Raw genomic sequence first — 21,608 nt, 5'->3', positions numbered from 1 at the left:
CTGATCGATGGCTACTGCCATATTTGCAAAATTTGCCTCTGAACCTTGACAAGTGCATGTTTCAGGCTTATCAATTAATGTAATGTAATGTAATGTTATCAATTAACAACAGGGGTCACAAACATAAGACCACTCCGCGGGACGCGGTGGACCCGTTCAAATCCAGTTTTGGACAGTCTGCAGTGGTTCCATCCCATTTCAAGTGCTGTTCGAGAATCGGCGTAACCCTCGGAGCACACTCTCCAATCACAGAGCTTGAGGACTATCACGGGGTTTGTCAAACAGAGCACATGGTGTAGTCCAAACGATAGCTGGGGATTCTGGGTAGTGTAAAACGCATTTTAATGGCCAAACTAACTTTAAAATAGGCATTTTCCACCGAGAATAAAACGAAGTTCGGCCATGTTTTCTTTTTCTGCAGGGAGAAATTTGAAGATCACGTGACATAGACGCCAGCCATTGGAATGAATGGTGAAAAAAAACGGGGTTTGTCAAACAGAGCACATGGTGTAGTCCAAACGATAGCTGGGGATTCTCGGTAGTGTAGTGTCTTCTGCCATCCTTTACTCAGAAAAAATATTTGTTTCTCCGAATCGAAGGGGAAAAATACAAAAGCATTGCACACAATTTAAACCAATCAATGTTGTGTAATTAACAAGGATAATCTGGTGTTTTTAGTCGATGAGTAGTGCAGATATCACTGTAAAATCAATCGACAGTAAGAGGAATACTTACTTCCGGGTGTACAATTCTCCGTTATCCAATGGGAATGGACGCTCACATTGCCTTTAAGGGCAGCCGACACAAACGAATGCTGTGCTTCCATGAGCGTCAAATCCCGCCGCAGATTGCAATCAGTTGAAAGCTATTTGCGTCCCTTTATGACGCTGAAGGAGCCTAGGAGCGTCACAACTGGATGCCACGGACACTGACCAAACGTCGCTCCTGGACGCTTAGGGAGTGAGAGTGTGTTGTATATAAATGTAAAAAAATCCACAGATAAAAAAAGTTTCACAAATATAGGTATATTTCTGACATATAAATATGTCTTGCTTTAAGTAATGTAAAAGAAAATCACAATTAGTTATAATTTCCATAGTTTCCTGTTAAAAAAATATGCATTTGTCATTTCCGTCAGGGAAGTTTCAAAAAAACAAAACACAAATGCGGAGGTTCACAAGAAAAGCAGTTTAAATGCCCATTTTTTGTACATTTATATACAACAATAAATATTTGTGAGTGCATTGAGAGATATTGTTGTGGAGAGTCATTTATATATAAATCGCAAAATACATTTGTGAATCCTTCTGTGAGCATATATTAATATTGAGACTGATCTGACTCCATACTGATGTTAAGTTCACCTAGGAATGGTATCATTGACTTAAATGTTCAAATAAATGTTGCTCTTCTGTCTATATTGGTCATATGATGCCCCTTGACTGAAATGTTTCCTGTTCAATATCCCCACTGATTTCCTTAAAATTCTGAGACGAGAGTCCACATCACAATTTACTCTAAACTGTCATTTCCCTTTCATCACTCACCTCAGCAATGGACCTCTCTCCACTGTCCCTGTGTTCTGCCTCTGACTCACTCTCAAGCACCTAGATGTCAAGAGAGGTGGTGAAGTGATCATTATTTATTGAGCAGTATACTCTTTCACATTGAATCATAACAAGTCTACTGAATGTAAATACAACTGACTCTAAAGTAAGTCCCAGTCTGTGACATTGGACATTTTGAAGACTCAAAGCCCCAAGCAGTAAGTAGAATATTAGCTATGTAATGTGCACAGAAAATAAACAGTTAACTGAATACTGGGATGGAAATTGCCTATAAGCACTCAGTAAAACATAAACACACACAAAAAGCTTCTGAATGATAAGAAGTATAATTAAAACATAATGCACATTACCATTTTGAGAGAGAGTACCGAAGTTAAAGAACTCAGAAAATAATCTCTTATCGAACTGAGGCTCCAGTAAAACACACTGACTGCGTCTCTACATGGACATCATGGTGTTTACATGAGCAGAGAGATCGGGTTATTCATGTTCCCTGTTTAGATGATAAATACTAGTGACCTGGCATTTCGATGCCTTTTCTCATCTAAACTATTCAGTATTTGTATCTCTCTATCATGACATAAAGACGAAACCCCTCCGCCGCCATCACTGTTAACTGATTAACTGCTACCAGCTGATGACTTACTTTCCTCTTCTTTGAAAACAATGTTCTTATGTCCATGTTGTCTGGGGGAGAAAACGTATCAAACCAAGAGATCGTCAGCTTTGATTTTCGCTGTATTAACCATTTCCTGAACACTTGGTGTGTGTGCCTACCTCCGCTACCGGCATCGCTTCATACAACAGATCTGGGGCCTCATTTATAACGCCGTGCGTAGGATTCACGTGGGAAGGTTGCTTACGTAGTATAAATCCAAAAAATAGGTACAGAAATGTTCCGACATTTTCCGATTCACCAAACATTGCGTACCGGCGAGGAAAGTGCGTACAGCACTTCCTACGCCGGTTTCCCTTTATAAATCACAATCGACTCGAAATGCGGTGCAGCTTTTGCGGACTTCACGTAACGCCCATATTTGCCTATAAATAGTCAAAGAAACGCCCATTCATTCATTCATTTTGACTAGGCTTGTTTGAGACAAGCGAGACCTGCGCAGACCTGCGCAGTTGCGATCAACGTCTTGCTAGTGCGTTGCATGATGGTTAGTCATTTTGTCCGACTTGCTCTGGAGGCCCGCCTACATGAGACGTTAAAATCTCGCGGGACAAAGACGCCCGCAGCCTTGAGAGCGAGGCGCGGCGAGGCGGCGCAGTTCCTCTCCACGGGCTGCGGAAGCTAAATGCTTGATGGGAAACGACTCGCTGGTATTTCGAGCTGAGCGCTCATTGGTGGTTTTTACCACGTGCTGGTGATGAAACTCTCCAATTGGCTTGGCAAAAGTTTGTTGTTTTGTCAGTTTTACGTCGCCACATCCATTCACATTTTTCATCATTGTTCCACAATGTTTATCATAATGAAATTAATATCCATATATTTTATACTATACTTGCACTGCTTACCGCTTTCATACTTTATATATCTTAGCATATTCATACACACTGTTCATACTGCTCACAGGCTGATATCTAGTGTATTCATACCCCTCACTGTTTATTCATCATTCAATTCATTCTATATTTTATTCTGTCTATTGTGTACATTACTTTTCACTTTACTGCTTGTTGCACCTGGTTAGAAGCTAAACTGCATTTCGTTGTCTCAGTACCTGTAATATGTGCAATAACAATAAAGTTGAATCTAATCTTGAGCAGGAACAAATGTATTTACTTAGTACATATCTGACATTAACGATTAAACACATGTGTGCATTCTTTATAAATGCAAACCGAGTCAAGCCGACTCCGGAGGTGGCGGTATGCACCTTAAAGTTGTTTGCAATCCGCCAAATAACCAAGAGAAGAAGAAGGCGAGGAAGAAGATGAAGAAGAAGAAGCCGACTCGTAGCTGTCCGACTTCAGGCGAGCTTTTTGAGACCTCCCCAGGCTGCGATCGGCTACTCTCGTCTACTTTCGAGGCGAGCCGCAACGCGTCTCAAACAAGCCTACTGACTTTATGAAGAAGATAGCAGGAAATGACGACAGAACAGCTAAAAAAGACATCTCACACCGTGTCAGATTTTGGTTATTTTGGGGAGGTCGAGATAAATCCTATTGTTTGGTGGATGCCGTTTGAACTAGAGTAGCAGCATGGAGGTCGGATCGTCACCAAAATAAATAAATAAGTGGTCCGAAAAAGGTTCATGACAAAAAAAATACACATAGCCTTCCTCAGACGCGTTGCGGCTCGCCTCGAAAGTAGACGAGAATAGCCGATCGCAGCCGGGGGAGGTCTCAAAAAGCTCGCCCGAAGTCGGACAGCCCGGGCTGCTTCTCAGGTCGACTATTTTCATTTCCTCGCTCCTCGGTCCTCGGTCTCACCGGAAGTTGATTTGCCTGCGCCATCTTGAGTACCGTCCCATGGCTCTTATTTCTGCCGGAGGACCGAGGATCGAGGAGCGAGGAGCGATCATGGAGGAGCGATAACCGAGGAACCACCAGACCATCCTCCGATGAAATCCTCAGATACTCACCCCGCCCCCTTACTGTGTATCGCTCACTGATTGGACGAGGCAGTGCATGCACTGATCTGATGCTTCTTGACATGAGAGCAGAGTGAAGAAAATACATGAACCTCACGTTAGTCACTCCTCAGTTTATACCGTGTTTTGTTTCAATTCATGTATAATTTAGTTACAAATATGTGATATATCTGAACAACAAAGTGGTCAAAAATCATTAAATTCATTTTTTGGAAACATTTTCATGATCGCTTTTTTCGTTTTACATTTTCATTTATTGTCATTTCCATTCAGTCAGTCATTAAGTGCTATTAAAATGTTAATTTACTACATATCCAAAAAACAAACAAAGTGTGCAATCCAATGAATGTTAATCTAACTGGGTTTTGATAGATAACATATCTATTTTTCTTCTCTCAATTATTGTATTTCTATTGTGCACTCTAATCAATAGTAGCCTAGTCAAACTATTGTTCGTTTATACATTTTAAGAATGGCATTTATCTTTTTTGAGAATGAGTTCTTATTTTATTTTATTTATTGGGATCTACAACAGATGATACAAATGTTTGTGTCAGTAAATGTGTACTAACAGAGGCGGGGGGGGGGGTGTGTGGAAATAACGGGGACAGAGCTGGCTGCTGTCAGACGATCAGCTGTGCAGCGTCATCACAAACGGACGTCGCTTCACGTGACGCTCCGGAGGAAAGGACGTCCCATTGCTCTTAAAACTCATTTCCCTGCTTCTCGTGGTTTCCTTGCGTCCCTCCATGCTTCCCTGGTGGGAGGGACTAAACGCAGGGAAACGACGCAGGTGAGGGAAGCAAGGATTTCATTTAATCGACCTGAGAAGCAGCCCCGGAGTCGGCTTCGTCTTCTTCTTATTCTCTCGGTTATTTTACGGATTGCAAACAACTTTAAGGTGCATACCGCCACCTCCGGAGTCGGCTTGACTCGGTTTGCATTTATAAAGAATGCACACATGTGTTTAATCGTTAATGTCAGATATGTACTAAGTAAATACATTTGTTCCTGCTCAAGATTAGATTCAACTTTATTGTTATTGCACATATTACAGGTACTGAGACAACGAAATGCAGTTTAGCTTCTAACCAGGTGCAACAAGCAGTGAAGTGAAAAGTAATGTACACCATCTACAGAATAAAATATAGAATGAATTGAATGATGAATAAACAGTGAGGGGTATGCATACACTAGATATACACATCAGCCTGTGAGCAGTATGAACAGTGTGTATGAATGTGCTAAGATATATAAAGTATGAAAACGGTAAGCAGTGCAAGTATAGTATAAAATATATGGATATTCATTTCATGATGATAAACATTGTGGAACAATGATGAAAAATGTGAATGGAAGTGGCGACGTAAAACTGACACAAAACAACAACAAACTTTTGTCGAGCAAATTGGAGAGTTTCATCAGCAGCACGGGGTAAAAACCACCAATGAGCGCTCAGCTCGAGATACCCGCCCGTGGAGAGGAAGGCCCATTCCCAAACCGCCCCCTACACCCTACCCCTACACAGGGGCGGATCTACCGGGGTGGCATGGGGTGGCAACTGCCACCCTAAACAATAGCCTTGCCACCCCAGCTGCCACCCCAGCTGCCACCCCAGTTGGCATCTTTGTTTTGAAAGAAAAGTTGTGGCTCATCGGACATTTATGAGAGAAAATCTCTAATGTCCGAGTGCAAGTGAATGCAGCACAAGACGCGAGTCTTGTAACCCCTCCCCCGGCCCTGGCGCGAGACTGGAAATATGATCGAGAAGCATTTCGGACCCAAGTAGACGGAAGGAATGAGGTATTTGCGATCTACAATTACAGAGAAGAGAATGTCAAGTTTGGCTGTACTCAGCATTGAATCAAAACGCACTAAAGCTTTGGATCTTAATACGTTTGTGAGGCGTTTTGCTGAACAAAATATTAATCGCCGCATTCAGCTGTAATAAACATGCCAACTTGATGCTCTGCTCACGGATGACTCGATGAGCATAACAAACTATTAAGATGATGACCTTGTATGCGTGTGTATATTTTTTTTCTTTGAGGGGGTCTGCCCCCAAAAAAACAGTTTTAAGTCCTGAGAAAGTAAAATCAGACGGTGTGTAAAACTACACTGCCCAGCCAACAGAAAGTAACCACTTTGATTTAACCAGGCCAGTAGACAAGGACTTTCCACTGGATAATAACTTACTGCAGCGATGTATATGTTTTAGCTGAATACACGTTTTTTTTTTTAACCCTAACTGATGCAGTTAGTCACTTTTTTAATATTTGTTCTTTCTGATGTAAAGTCAAGGTTGTAACTGTATATCAATAATGATATAATTACTTGTTTTTCAAATTTGAAGGAGGGTGAGCAAGCATCTTGATGAACATTCATCATTAACTCCTCCAAAAAATATAGTTTATTCAATAATAAATGAATATGTGAATCATAAAAGGGATTGACAGCTGATAGGAATAATATGATTGTTAATAGTATCATATTCATTCAGACAAACATCGATGAGACAGTTAATGAATGTACTTATTGCAGCAGTCTTCATAGATTTGGTCTAAGATTGAAACAAACTCATTCAGTTATTGTTCAGTTAAAATTCATTAAATTACGTCTGCCACCTTATATATTTATATGTAAGGCTTTACTGATGTGCCACAATAATATCACCTAATGTCATTGAGTTAAAATATTAATATTGTGGCTTTCCAAGTTAACATTGATTGTAGGGGTGTAACGGTTCACAAACATTTCGGTTCGGTTCGTACCTCGGTTTTTAGGTCACGGTTCGGTTCGGTACGTTTTCGGTACAGCAGAAAAAATTATCACAAAACATTAAAAAATATATTTATTTTTTTAATTATTATTAAACTGTGAATATTCACTCAAATAAATACAAAATATAATAAAATAAACATTAAGGTGCAGCATTTCGATGAACTGAAATAATCTGTATTTGAACTGTACTGTACTAGTACCTAAGCAGCCAGCTTGACATTAGGACTTGCTTGTCATTGTATTTTCATGTTTTTTTAAAGAAAAATTAACTTGTCCACATTGCTTGCCGAAAGGGCAGATCTGCTGGCACTAACAATGTCTCCTGCTGTGGAGAACACCCTCTCGCTAGGGACAGAGGTAGCAGATACAGCCAGGTAGCGCTTTGCTAACATGGCAACATAAGGATATTTGGCGTTTGTAATAGCTTTGGCTCGGTCTGAACTTGTTGCGAGTGGTGGAGGCTTAAATGCTAGTGGGAGTTGGGTTTGCACTTCAGTCTTTTTTCTTTTGGTACCGGTGATATTCACGTTTGGGTGATGCCTTTTCAAATGAGTGTGCAAGTTTAATGTATTGCCAGCCGCGTAACCAATGTTAGTTGAACAATCCCGACAAACAGCTTTGGTTCATTCCACCTGTCTTTGTCCGTCATCCTTGTACGTAACTGCGAAACCAAAATGTTCCCAAACTGGAGACTTCAATGATGCTGGAGGATTTTCGAGCTCAACTTTATCTGCGTTCGCCATTTCCTCAAATTACTGACTACATTTGAACGCATCCCTTTGACCAGCTCTCATAGTATGCCTCTCGTCCAATGAAATGACTTGGTCGCTCTATGATATATATACCTAAGATTACTTCCAGAAAGTTGTTCATGTTCTCAATTTTTTACATTTAACGTTATATTCGTTCGGTACCCTTCGGTTCACACGTGTACCGAACCGAAGGGCCCGTACCGAATAATTTCAGTACGGGTACGTGTACCGTTACACTGCGATTTAAATCAGCATATACTTCTGCCAGGGGATGCCACCCCTCAAAATCTCCTGCCACCCTCTTGCCACCCCATGAATATTTGTCTAGATCCGCCCCTGCCCCTACACCCTACCCCTCCGTTTGCGCGTTCACGCGAAGGGTCCGCCATATTGAGGGCTGGTCCAAAGCAATCAGGGCGGAGGCGTAGTGGGTTATAAAAAGCCTTCGACAGCGAGTTTGCATGGATGCAGGGGCGGATCTACCGGGGTGGCATGGGGTGGCAACTGCCACCCTAAACAATAGCCTTGCCACCCCAGCTGCCACCCCAGTTGGCATCTTTGTTTTGAAAGAAAAGTTGTGGCTCATCGGACATTTATGAGAGAAAATCTCTAATGTCCGAGTGCAAGTGAATGCAGCACAAGACGCGAGTCTTGTAACCCCTCCCCCGGCCCTGGCGCGAGACTGGAAATATGATCGAGAAGCATTTCGGACCCAAGTAGACGGAAGGAATGAGGTATTTGCGATCTACAATTACAGAGAAGAGAATGTCAAGTTTGGCTGTACTCAGCATTGAATCAAAACGCACTAAAGCTTTGGATCTTAATACGTTTGTGAGGCATTTTGTTGAACAAAATATTAATCGCCGCATTCAGCTGTAATAGACATGCCAACTTGATGCTCTGCTCACGGATGACTCGATGAGCATAACAAACTATTAAGATGATGACCTTGTATGCGTGTGTATATTTTTTTTCTTTGAGGGGGTCTGCCCCCAAAAAACTGTTTTAAGTCCTGAGAAAGTAAAATCAGACGGTGTGTAAAACTACACTGCCCAGCCAACAGAAAGTAACCACTTTGATTTAACCAGGCCAGTAGACAAGGACTTTCCACTGGATAATAACTTACTGCAGCGATGTATATGTTTTAGCTGAATACACGTTTTTTTTTTAACCCTAACTGATGCAGTTAGTCACTTTTTTAATATTTGTTCTTTCTGATGTAAAGTCAAGGTTGTAACTGTATATCAATAATGATATAATTACTTGGTTTTCAAATTTGAAGGAGGGTGAGCAAGCATCTTGATGAACATTCATCATTAACTCCTCCAAAAAATATAGTTTATTCAATAATAAATGAATATGTGAATCATAAAAGGGATTGACAGCTGATAGGAATAATATGATTGTTAATAGTATCATATTCATTCAGACAAACATCGATGAGACAGTTAATGAATGTACTTATTGCAGCAGTCTTCATAGATTTGGTCTAAGATTGAAACAAACTCATTCAGTTATTGTTCAGTTAAAATTCATTAAATTACGTCTGCCACCTTATATATTTATATGTAAGGCTTTACTGATGTGCCACAATAATATCACCTAATGTCATTGAGTTAAAATATTAATATTGTGGCTTTCCAAGTTAACATTGATTGTAGGGGTGTAACGGTTCACAAACATTTCGGTTCGGTTCGTACCTCGGTTTTTAGGTCACGGTTCGGTTCGGTACGTTTTCGGTACAGCAGAAAAAATTATCACAAAACATTAAAAAAATATATTTATTTTTTTAATTATTATTAAACTGTGAATATTCACTCAAATAAATACAAAATATAATAAAATAAACATTAAGGTGCAGCATTTCGATGAACTGAAATAATCTGTATTTGAACTGTACTGTAGTACCTAAGCAGCCAGCTTGACATTAGGACTTGCTTGTCATTGTATTTTCATGTTTTTTTAAAGAAAAATTAACTTGTCCACATTGCTTGCCGAAAGGGAAGATCTGCTGGCACTAACAATGTCTCCTGCTGTGGAGAACACCCTCTCGCTAGGGACAGAGGTAGCAGATACAGCCAGGTAGCGCTTTGCTAACATGGCAACATAAGGATATTTGGCGTTTGTAATAGCTTTGGCTCGGTCTGAACTTGTTGCGAGTGGTGGAGGCTTAAATGCTAGTGGGAGTTGGGTTTGCACTTCAGTCTTTTTTCTTTTGGTACCGGTGATATTCACGTTTGGGTGATGCCTTTTCAAATGAGTGTGCAAGTTTGATGTATTGCCAGCCGCGTAACCAATGTTAGTTGAACAATCCCGACAAACAGCTTTGGTTCATTCCACCTGTCTTTGTCCGTCATCCTTGTACGTAACTGCGAAACCAAAATGTTCCCAAACTGGAGACTTCAATGATGCTGGAGGATTTTCGAGCTCAACTTTATCTGCGTTCGCCATTTCCTCAAATTACTGACTACATTTGAACGCATCCCTTTGACCAGCTCTCATAGTATGCCTCTCGTCCAATGAAATGACTTGGTCGCTCTATGATATATATACCTAAGATTACTTCCAGAAAGTTGTTCATGTTCTCAATTTTTTACATTTAACGTTATATTCGTTCGGTACCCTTCGGTTCACACGTGTACCGAACCGAAGGGCCCGTACCGAATAATTTCAGTACGGGTACGTGTACCGTTACACTGCGATTTAAATCAGCATATACTTCTGCCAGGGGATGCCACCCCTCAAAATCTCCTGCCACCCTCTTGCCACCCCATGAATATTTGTCTAGATCCGCCCCTGCATGGATGCAGGCTTGATAATCTCACTCCACAGGTGTGCAACCGTTTTTCGGGCATGGAGGAAACAACGTCATACAAATGTGAGTTCCATGTGGTTATTTTTTTAAATGATAAATAATACGTTGCCTTAACTAAAACATGCCTTTGTGAACATTTATTTATAAATCTACACGTGTTAATTTGATTTGCCAAGATTACATTAGATTTTTATTTTGAAGATGTACAAATCTAAATCGGAATCAAACTAACAACACATGTGTCAATTCATGTATCCATTCACTTACGAAATCGGTTTAAACTTAAGTGTGATTTGTAATTTTAGGGACTGTGGTAAAAACCAAGGCACTTATTGCTTTAAGAATGGAAAAGGATGACCTGTTCTGCAAAAAACGCAATGCTGCCAAAGAAGCATGGGAGTGAGTTATGCACTCAATTCATATTTTGTGCAATGAAAGTAATGAATGTGCACTGTGGGTCATTGCCTTAACACCAATATATATTGTTTAAATATTCTATGATAACAGGTCAATCATTAAGGAACTGGACCTTGGGCAACATGTGTCTCACAAACAAGCCTCCAAGAAATGGGAGAACCTAAAAAAGAAATACAAGGTAAATGGTGTATTGTTATTGTAAACATGTTTGTTTTTGAAAAAGCTGAACAAAGATTTCTAACATGCATTTGTTTGCAATAGGAACTTAAAAGGCCAAGGACTGGAACAGGGACTGATCAGGGGGAAGAAACCCCTGCAACATGGCCCTTCTTCATGGCCATGGATGAGGCCATAGGTGCAAGGCCTTCAATTAGTCCTCCTGTCCTTGTTGCCTCAGCCTTGGCAAACCCCACAATCCTCTTTGATCCGGAGGCTGCTTCCTGCTTTTCTTCCTTCCCCCCCCCAAATGTGGCTGATGATCCAGACCCCTCACCACCCTCATCACTGTCTGAGGCTGGAACCACCCAGCAGCCCCCCCCCCAAAAAAGAAAAGGTGCTATGGGAGTGCTGGAGTGCCTAGAACGCGAGGCAGAAAAAGAGGACGAACGCCACAGAGAAATAATGCAGCACTCAGAGACATTTCTAACCCTGTTCGAAAAAATGGTCGACAAAATGTGATTTTTATTTTTTCCCCCCCACCATTGGCCATTTCTATGTTTGATTATTGATGTTACTTAAAAGACTTGTTTTTGTTCGCTTGTATTATTTATTTGGAAGACAATAAACCTAATTTAACGTACTGTCCTTCATGTCTTTAATATTGTATGGGATATAGTAAATACAGGTAGACGGGTGATGAAGGTGACATTGCGTTTGCTTGATTGTTAGATGGCTACATTGTTCTGTGTGGGTTTCATAATGTAGAAGGAAAAGTTTTGCACAAAGTAATGTTGTGCACGGAACTAAAGTGTTTTTTCCAAAGTCTGAAGATTAACCCTGAATATCAGCATTTTAAATAAAGATATGTCTGTGCGCTTCATAGGTATAAGGCCTTAAAATATACATAACATTTACGGTCTTAATTGCTCATGTCAAACCATTTGCAGAGTCAAATATGTATTATATGTCTTAAATGATATGATGAATTGGAAATGGGGGACCCTGATGTAAACAAGACGAAAGTCTTTCTCTGGTCTGCATCCCCTTAACAATTGTATGTTTTGAGCTGTACTGTACTCAGTGCTTGAATTGGAATGAAAAAGGTGCCAGTACTCTAAAATCAGCAACTTTTTCAAGTCAATTTTATAGGGGAGCAACATCAGGAAGATACGTCCCCAGCTGACTCAGAAAGCGACTCAGGTTCTGGTCCAGGCTCTCGTCATCTCACGCCTAGACTACTGCAACTCCCTCCTGGCTGGTCTACCTGCATGTGCCATCCGACCTCTGCAGCTCATCCAGAATGCAGCGGCTCGTCTGGTTTTCAACCTTCCTAAATTCTCCCACACCACTCCGCTCCTCCGCTCCCTTCACTGGCTTCCGGTAACTGCTAGAATCCACTTCAAGACACTGGTACTTGCTTACCGTGCTGCGAATGGATCTGGCCCTTCCTACATCCAGGACATGGTTAAACCGTACACCCCAGCGCATGCACTACGCTCTGCATCAGCCAAACGACTCGTTGCGCCCTCGCTGCGAGGGGGACCCAAGTTCCCATCGGCGAAAACACGTGGGTTTGCTATCCTGGCTCCAAGATGGTGGAATGAGCTCCCCATTGACATCAGGACGGCAGATAGCTTGCACATCTTCCGGCGCAAACTGAAAACTCATCTCTTTCGACTCCACTTCGAGCGTTAGAACGATTAACGAAGCACTTTTATACTAATAAAGGACTGGATTACCTAAAGCCAGTTGAGTAGCACTTGAAATGTTTAGCTCTATGAAACCTGATGTACTTATATGATTCTGTTTTCTTCAAGGTTGTGTCTTCCTGGTCGAATGTACTTATTGTAAGTCGCTTTGGACAAAAGCGTCAGCTAAATGCAATGTAATGTAATGTAATGTAATATATACAGCCCACAAACAAGAATTTGGCTACTATAATGCTGGTGGGTTTGTCTCTTTACTACTGTATATTTTAGATAGGTTCACTGTACTTAACATTTTTTATGATAGGCAGCGGATATGGCTAAAGCTCAGTAAGGTCAATATTAAGTGAAAATATAGCAATCAAAGTCTAGATCTTCTGCTGAAGACACATGAAGCAGAGACCTTTCAGGTGAGAGCCCCTCTGGTGGTGTTCAACATTAATGACAAGGAAACAAAGCTCTGGTCAGAAGCATTTTTTATAAAAAGCTTTAACAAAATTAAGTATTTCTGTACATTTTGAATGCAATCTAACTTTCCAACTCAGAAAACGAAAAACGAAAAAGTGCCAAAAGTCTTCTCACATGGCTGAGCTGCTTTGCAATATACTTCACCACTGAAGAATACAAATATGTATAAAGTAAACTATGATGCAATCTAACTTTCCAACTCAGAAAAATGATAAAGAGCATGAACAAAGAACATGTAAAAACAAATGCAAAATTTGCACAATCTAAAATGAGAAACTGTAACTGCAAGTAACAAAGTCTGAGCCATGGTAAAGAGTTACATTGAACACCAAGCTGATCAGATAACTCCCTGGTTGGTCTGAAGTCCTTCTATCTCCAGGATCTGTACAAATCGGCACATTATGCCAAAAGTCTTCTCACTGGGTGAGCTGCTTTGCAATATACTTCACATTGTTAGAAAAGGCTCCAGAAGGCCTTGGGGACATCAGTATCAGGGGCTGGAGCTGGACAGGCTCTTTCATCAGCACTTCTCCTTCCCTTTGCCAGCCAGGACCTCACATACTGTTCCGGATTGAACTGTCCTAGTGATGGTCCATTACATTTAATGAAAACCAGGCTGGACAGTCGGCTGACAGAGAGAGCATTCCTTTTTGCAGTAAGGATATCGTTCATGCAGCTGAATGCCCGCTCACACTCACTAGTGGAGACAGCGATGGTTCGGATTGCTTTCAGTAGAGGCTCCATGGCAGCAGGTGTACGGGATGCCCTGGTTTCCTTGTATTCGCGAAAGCCCTGAACAGTCTCTCTTCTGTCCACTTTCAGCACTTCGCACAAACGTAGCACCTCTACGTCCCCATACTGTACGTCTAACTCCTCTTCAGGCCAACTTCCAGGATGGATAACTTTCATGTCCTGGATTAGCTGATTGTCCCGGGCCTCCCGGCCATGTAATGGGATTTCTCTTGTGCTGACATGAGAGGAGGTTGTGGAAGTCATTCTGTGTCTCAGATTCTCTACCATACTGCGGAAAAACTGACCTGCATGAATCTGTACAAGCCTGCCATTCTCACACAGGGCAACACCCTTGAAGGACTTCTCAGCTAGAGCTGTATGAACTGTAGTCATGTGTGGGCCAGGCATGGTGACCATGGATTCAAAAACTCGTATTTCTCGAGTTAAGAGCCTATCTGCTGTAGGCAGTGTCATCTCTCTTTTTTGGAGTTGCCGAGAGAGGTCGCTGAGCTCTGTGAGCGCATCGTACATCAGTCCCAGATTGCTGACAAACGTTGCAGATGTGAGCACATCATCCAGGCCCTTGTACTTTGCTCTGTCTCTGGAATCCCTGCTCGTGTCGTTTGCAGCATTTGTGAAGTGATCATGAAGCACTCGGTAGTTTTCCCAGACTGCTCTGACGCTCCTTTCACTTGAAGCCACCCAGCGGATGGACAAAACACGCCCTATCACCAGGAGACGCTGTCCGACTGCTTGCGCACACTGCGCTAACTGCCTCTGATTTTTGGGGGAGGCATGGAACAAGGAATAGAGTTTGTCAAAAAAGATCTGGAAATGATTGAGCCCTGAGACCTCCTTCACCACATCCCCAACTGCCAGCTCTAGACGATGATTGGAGCAGTGCCACACAAACAGGCTTGGGAATTTACTACACAACTGGGTAGCAACGCCTGTTCTCTTCCCTAGCATGACTGAAGCCCCATCACATGCAAAAGAAACGAAACACTGACCTAAAAAGTCCTCGTTAAAATCTCTTCCAAGACACTCCATTAACGCCTTTGTGATGTCATCAGCTGTTGTTCCATCCAACTCGATCAGCTCCCAAAAAAAACGTTTCGGGCTCAGCATCAGCTAATGCTGAGCGTAGACACACAACAAGCACCGTTTTACCACTAATAGTGGTAGATTCATCGACCAAAACACAGAGTTTTCTTTGGTTTTCTGTAATGTCTTTTGCCATATATTGCACCTGGTCCGTTGTCCAGCAGTCAGGTGCATCGCTTTGCCCGGTGTTGGTGGTGGCAGTTGCGCCAGCAGCAGCTAACGTTAGAGGCTCTGGAGGAGGCGGCGGAGCTAGTGCTAATGCTAATGCACTAGAACTTGGAGCAGGAGGATCAACCAAAGAAAGCTCCCCATCAGACACAATTTCCAACACAGGCACAGCATTCTCTGTATTTGAAGTTTCTTCCGGCGACAACCGCTGTCTTTTTGCACTTTTATTAATCCACGCTAACATTTTAGAAATGCTAATTTGTGACGTGACTTGCTTTCCTTCTCTCGGGGGCGTGCCTGCTCTGTTCTATCACTCTACATAGCCACCCACTGGGTGGGAGTTGCACTGCATAAACACAACACACGTGCATCTAGCTATGTAAATTGTAAAGCATTAAAACATGGTTTTACTAACAGTTTTCAGTATGTTGTTACTTCGGCATTATTATTATTATTATTATTTTGAAACGTGTATTACTATTAAATCACGGTCAAATAGGTTAATTTTGACATAGTCGTTTCCACCACAGTATTTACATGGAGAAGATAAGCCCCGCCCCCTCTCCAGCACGTTCTGTTTGAATGACAGGAGTAAACAGCTGACAGCCGCTGTGAAACTCCAGCGGTTAGAGCGATGAGAATGTCCGTTCGGCACCTCATGACGCATCTACTGAGTACCGGGCGGCTGTATATATATATATGGATGTATAATAAGAACGGCGGGAGAGTGTTGAGTACTGACACGGTGCATGAGTACCGGAGTACCGCCAGCATGCCGGTACTGAGCAAGAAGTGCCGGTACTCCATGGGTCAGAACCAGAAGTGCCGGTACTGCGTACCGGTGAGTACCGGCCCAATTCCAGCACTGACTGTACTGTACCCAATATACAAGCTGTTAATAAACTTTTCAAACAATCAATCAATCAACGGCTCGTTGTAGCTCCAATAGCTCCAGCCCCCACCCTCCCTGTGAGCAGTGTGCTCTGATTGGTCGGGACACGTAACATGAATGTGCCGGGCGGCGCGGTCCCGTGGGTTAGATGCGCGTTCATAATGCAGAGGGAAATAACTCTCAGAATAACGTTATTAGCACATTTTTACAACTTGAGGAACGAATGTTTTTAATAAGGACTATACAAGTGTTCATACTGGGTAGTTTATTTAGTTTTAAAAAAATTATCCAACGAGTTACAGACCACTCTTTCCCCATGTAAGTCAATGGGAAAAAGTGTTTCCGGGCCTGGCAACCAAACGGAAGTGTAGTACCGCCGTTTGGCCAGCACGAATATTTTCATCTGGGGGCTTGGTTTGTACCGGGGACAGGAGACACCCCCTTGATGAGAGACTGTAAAACATGATCGGGGAATCCCTCCGGAGTGGAGTCATGACGACTGGATCTGAATTATGTTTTCGTATTTGGTGGTTTGTGTTCCAGCTGTCGATCAGCTGTGCGCAGCGTCTCCACTGCAGCAACTCTATATCCACCAGTTAAAGGAAATACAACTAATGTGTTGTGTTATATTCAGTGCTTGAATTGGAATGAAAAAGGTGCCAGTACTCTAAAATCAGCAACTTTTTCAAGTCAATTTTATATATACAGCCCACAAACAAGAATTTGGCTACTATAATGCTGGTGGGTTTGTCTCTTTACTACTGTATATTTTAGAAAGGTTCACTGTACTTAACATTTTTTATGATAGGCAGCGGATATGGCTAAAGCTCAGTAAGGTCAATATTAACTGAAAATATAGCAATCAAAGTCTAGATCTTCTGCTGAAGACACATGAAGCAGAGACCTTTCAGGTGAGAGCCCCTCTGGTGGTGTTCAACATTAATGACAAGGAAACAAAGCTCTGGTCAGAAGCATTTTTTATAAAAAGCTTTAACAAAATTAAGTATTTCTGTACATTTTGAATGCAATCTAACTTTCCAACTCAGAAAACGAAAAACGAAAAAGTGCCAAAAGTCTTCTCACATAGCTGAGCTGCTTTGCAATATACTTCACCACTGAAGAATACAAATATGTATAAAGTAAACTATGATGCAATCTAACTTTCCAACTCAGAAAAATGATAAAGAGCATGAACAAAGAACATGTAAAAACAAATGCAAAATTTGCACAATCTAAAATGAGAAACTGTAACTGCAAGTAACAAAGTCTGAGCCATGGTAAAGAGTTACATTGAACACCAAGCTGATCAGATAACTCCCTGGTTGGTCTGAAGTCCTTCTATCTCCAGGATCTGTACAAATCGGCACATTATGCCAAAAGTCTTCTCACTGGGTGAGCTGCTTTGCAATATACTTCACATTGTTAGAAAAGGCTCCAGAAGGCCTTGGGGACATCAGTATCAGGGGCTGGAGCTGGACAGGCTCTTTCATCAGCACTTCTCCTTCCCTTTGCCAGCCAGGACCTCACATACTGTTCCGGATTGAACTGTCCTAGTGATGGTCCATTACATTTAATGAAAACCAGGCTGGACAGTCGGCTGACAGAGAGAGCATTCCTTTTTGCAGTAAGGATATCGTTCATGCAGCTGAATGCCCGCTCACACTCACTAGTGGAGACAGCGATGGTTCGGACTGCTTTCAGTAGAGGCTCCATGGCAGCAGGTGTACGGGATGCCCTGGTTTCCTTGTATTCGCGAAAGCCCTGAACAGTCTCTCTTCTGTCCACTTTCAGCACTTCGCACAAACGTAGCACCTCTACGTCCCCATACTGTACGTCTAACTCCTCTTCAGGCCAACTTCCAGGATGGATAACTTTCATGTCCTGGATTAGCTGATTGTCCCGGGCCTCCCGGCCATGTAATGGGATTTCTCTTGTGCTGACATGAGAGGAGGTTGTGGAAGTCATTCTGTGTCTCAGATTCTCTACCATACTGCGGAAAAACTGACCTGCATGAATCTGTACAAGCCTGCCATTCTCACGCAGGGCAACACCCTTGAAGGACTTCTCAGCTAGAGCTGTATGAACTGTAGTCATGTGTGGGCCAGGCATGGTGAGCATGGATTCAAAAACTCGTATTTCTCGAGTTAAGAGCCTATCTGCTGTAGGCAGTGTCATCTCTCTTTTTTGGAGTTGCCGAGAGAGGTCGCTGAGCTCTGTGAGCGCATCGTACATCAGTCCCAGATTGCTGACAAACGTTGCAGATGTGAGCACATCATCCAGGCCCTTGTACTTTGCTCTGTCTCTGGAATCCCTGCTCGTGTCGTTTGCAGCATTTGTGAAGTGATCATGAAGCACTCGGTAGTTTTCCCAGACTGCTCTGACGCTCCTTTCACTTGAAGCCACCCAGCGGATGGACAAAAACACGCCCTATCACCAGGAGACGCTGTCCGACTGCTTGCGCACACTGCGCTAACTGCCTCTGATTTTTGGGGGAGGCATGGAACAAGGAATAGAGTTTGTCAAAAAAGATCTGGAAATGATTGAGCCCTGAGACCTCCTTGACCACATCCCCAACTGCCAGCTCTAGACGATGATTGGAGCAGTGCCACACAAACAGGCTTGGGAATTTACTACACAACTGGGTAGCAACGCCTGTTCTCTTCCTTAGCATGACTGAAGCCCCATCACATGCAAAAGAAACGAAACACTGACCTAAAAAGTCCTCGTTAAAATCTCTTCCAAGACACTCCATTAACGCCTTTGTGATGTCATCAGCCGTTGTTCCATCCAACTCGATCAGCTCCCAAAAAAACGTTTCGGGCTCAGCATCAGCTAATGCTGAGCGTAGACACACAACAAGCACCGTTTTACCACTAATAGTGGTAGATTCATCGACCAAAACACAGAGTTTTCTTTGGTTTTCTGTAATGTCTTTTGCCATTTTTTTCTTCAGCTCATGAGCTATGTGGTCGATGATTTCGCCACAGGTTTTATTGGAGTGCAAAACCCTGCCCACGTTCAGCCCATTCAGTTTCTGTACATTCAAATCAATTGGCATGTCTGTGAATGGCCGGCTATGTTTGCCAATTTTATATGCCGTTCGAAAAACTCTGATAGTGGTGTCTAATTCAGATTTATGCATAGACTGCACTTGATGTTGAATAGTTTCACGTGAAGCAGATGTAAGGATGTCAGCAGCTTTTACATGGGCTTGTGATTCTTTATGTTCTTTGATTTTTTTTCTCAGGCTAGCTTGTTGTTTGCCCTTGTCAACACCGAAATGAGACACTGCACACTCACCCCATTCAGTTGACAGTTTCAGTCCTTGTCCAGTGTGTATTCCCAAAGATTTGACATCTCTGCATATCCGACATCCTAGCTTCTTATCTTTAAGAAGGAGCCATGCATTGGTCTTGCAAAAATATTGCACCTGGTCCGTTGTCCAGCAGTCAGGTGCATCGCTTTGCCCGGTGTTGGTGGTGGCAGTTGAGCCAGCAGCAGCTAACGTTAGAGGCTCTGGAGGAGGCGGCGGAGCTAGTGCTAATGCTAATGCACTAGAACTTGGAGCAGGAGGATCAACCAAAGAAAGCTCCCCATCAGACACAATTTCCAACACAGGCACAGCATTCTCTGTATTTGAAGTTTCTTCCGGCGACAACCGCTGTCTTTTTGCACTTTATTAATCCACGCTAACATTTTAGAAATGCTAATTTGTGACGTGACTTGCTTTCCTTCTCTCGGGGGCGTGCCTGCTCTGTTCTATCACTCTACATAGCCACCCACTGGGTGGGAGTTGCACTGCATAAACACAACACACGTGCATCTAGGTATGTAAATTGTAAAGCATTAAAACATGGTTTTACTAACAGTTTTCAGTATGTTGTTACTTCGGCATTATTATTATTATTATTATTTTGAAACGTGTATTACTATTAAATCACGGTCAAATAGGTTAATTTTGACATAGTCGTTTCCACCACAGTATTTACATGGAGAAGATAAGCCCCGCCCCCTCTCCAGCACGTTCTGTTTGAATGACAGGAGTAAACAGCTGACAGCCGCTGTGAAACTCCAGCGGTTAGAGCGATGAGAATGTCCGTTCGGCACCTCATGACGCATCTACTGAGTACCGGGCGGCTGTATATATATATATATGGATGTATAATAAGAACGGCGGGAGAGTGTTGAGTACTGGCACGGTGCATGAGTACCGGAGTACCGCCAGCATGCCGGTACTGAGCAAGAAGTGCCGGTACTCCATGGGTCAGAACCAGAAGTGCCGGTACTGCGTACCGGTGAGTACCGGCCCAATTCCAGCAACTAAGAACACCATATGTGGTAAATTGTACAGCTAATATAACTTATATTAGCTGTACAATTTACCACATATGGTGTTCTTAGTTTCCATACCTCCTGTGTTTTATGAGCGACTTATCAAGTCTTAGCAAACGGCATAATACATGATTAAACATGCTAGTATATAAAACCATGCTCGTACAACCTATAGAAATGCAAAACCACATAATTTATGAGAAAACATTTCATAACATTAACACAACATATTCGAGGTGGTTTTAAATAACATATCCGTATATATTTATTTCTCCAAGTTATGTGTTTGTGTGCACTGAGGAGTCTCAGCAGGCGTTTGTTTAATCATTTTAAGATTGGCTTTAATCAATGTTTGAAAATGAATTCTTGATATGATAAATGAGAGGTAACATTTTGTTTATGGTATTATTTCCACATATTTCTCTCCATTCTTCCTTCTGCCAACGGTGTCGCAGTTTCTCGTCTCTCCCGTTGTTGTGCTTAGTGCGTACGCATGGGTTAGAGTTTGCGTGGAGGACCGCACGTTTTCCCGTCAAGTTAGTATTTTATAAATCGCAAACATTGCGTAGAAACTGGCGTACGCCATTTTTTGAGCGTATATCCCTTTATAAATGAGGCCCCTGAGCTGTTCACCTATGGCAACACTCCTTGAACATGCGCGCGCTATGTGAGAATCTGCCTTGGTACAAAGTAGCAGTGAAAACATGGTAGGCCTACGGAGTTTCATTGCTTTGGGCATTCTCTCAATAAGCAAGTGGAATGGATTTGATAGTGAAGCACTGACACAGCGCTCTACAAAGTGCGGCGAGTGGATAGACCGATTCACGGACTTTCCGCATAGTAAAAGTGGGGGGGTCTAAACTAATCATTTGAAAAAGTGGGGGGGGACTTGTCCCATCCTCATATAATGGCTGTGACGCCCATGCACGGATCTCACCCTGACCTTTGCCCTTTTTCTACTCACTTCATCCATCTTCTCTCCTCTTTCTCCTGTAGTAGCCTATATATATTTGTTCTATTGTGTCAGGCCGGAGAGTGTTGAGAAGCCTGACACCACTAATTTGTGAGTCGCTGCATTTACCAAGCCGTCAAGATGGCCGGTAATGAAAAAGAT

The 21,608-nt window shown here is 42.4% G+C and overlaps 1 protein-coding gene across 1 annotated transcript; it reads left to right on the top strand.

Annotated features, from left to right (window-relative positions):
- The first annotated feature begins 10,504 nt into the window (after nt 1-10,504).
- Nucleotides 10,505-11,611, top strand: LOC117537996. The gene is made up of 4 exons (XM_034203468.1): nt 10,505-10,579; nt 10,822-10,915; nt 11,024-11,111; nt 11,195-11,611. The coding sequence occupies exons 1-4, from the start codon at nt 10,555-10,557 to the stop codon at nt 11,609-11,611; spliced, it is 624 nt and encodes a 207-aa protein (XP_034059359.1). The 5' UTR covers nt 10,505-10,554.
- Nucleotides 11,612-21,608: the final 9,997 nt, after the last annotated feature.

This window comes from Gymnodraco acuticeps, unplaced genomic scaffold, assembly GCF_902827175.1.
Source record: "Gymnodraco acuticeps unplaced genomic scaffold, fGymAcu1.1, whole genome shotgun sequence".
Lineage (NCBI taxonomy): Eukaryota > Metazoa > Chordata > Actinopteri > Perciformes > Bathydraconidae > Gymnodraco > Gymnodraco acuticeps.
This window is presented reverse-complemented; position numbering and strand designations above follow the sequence as displayed.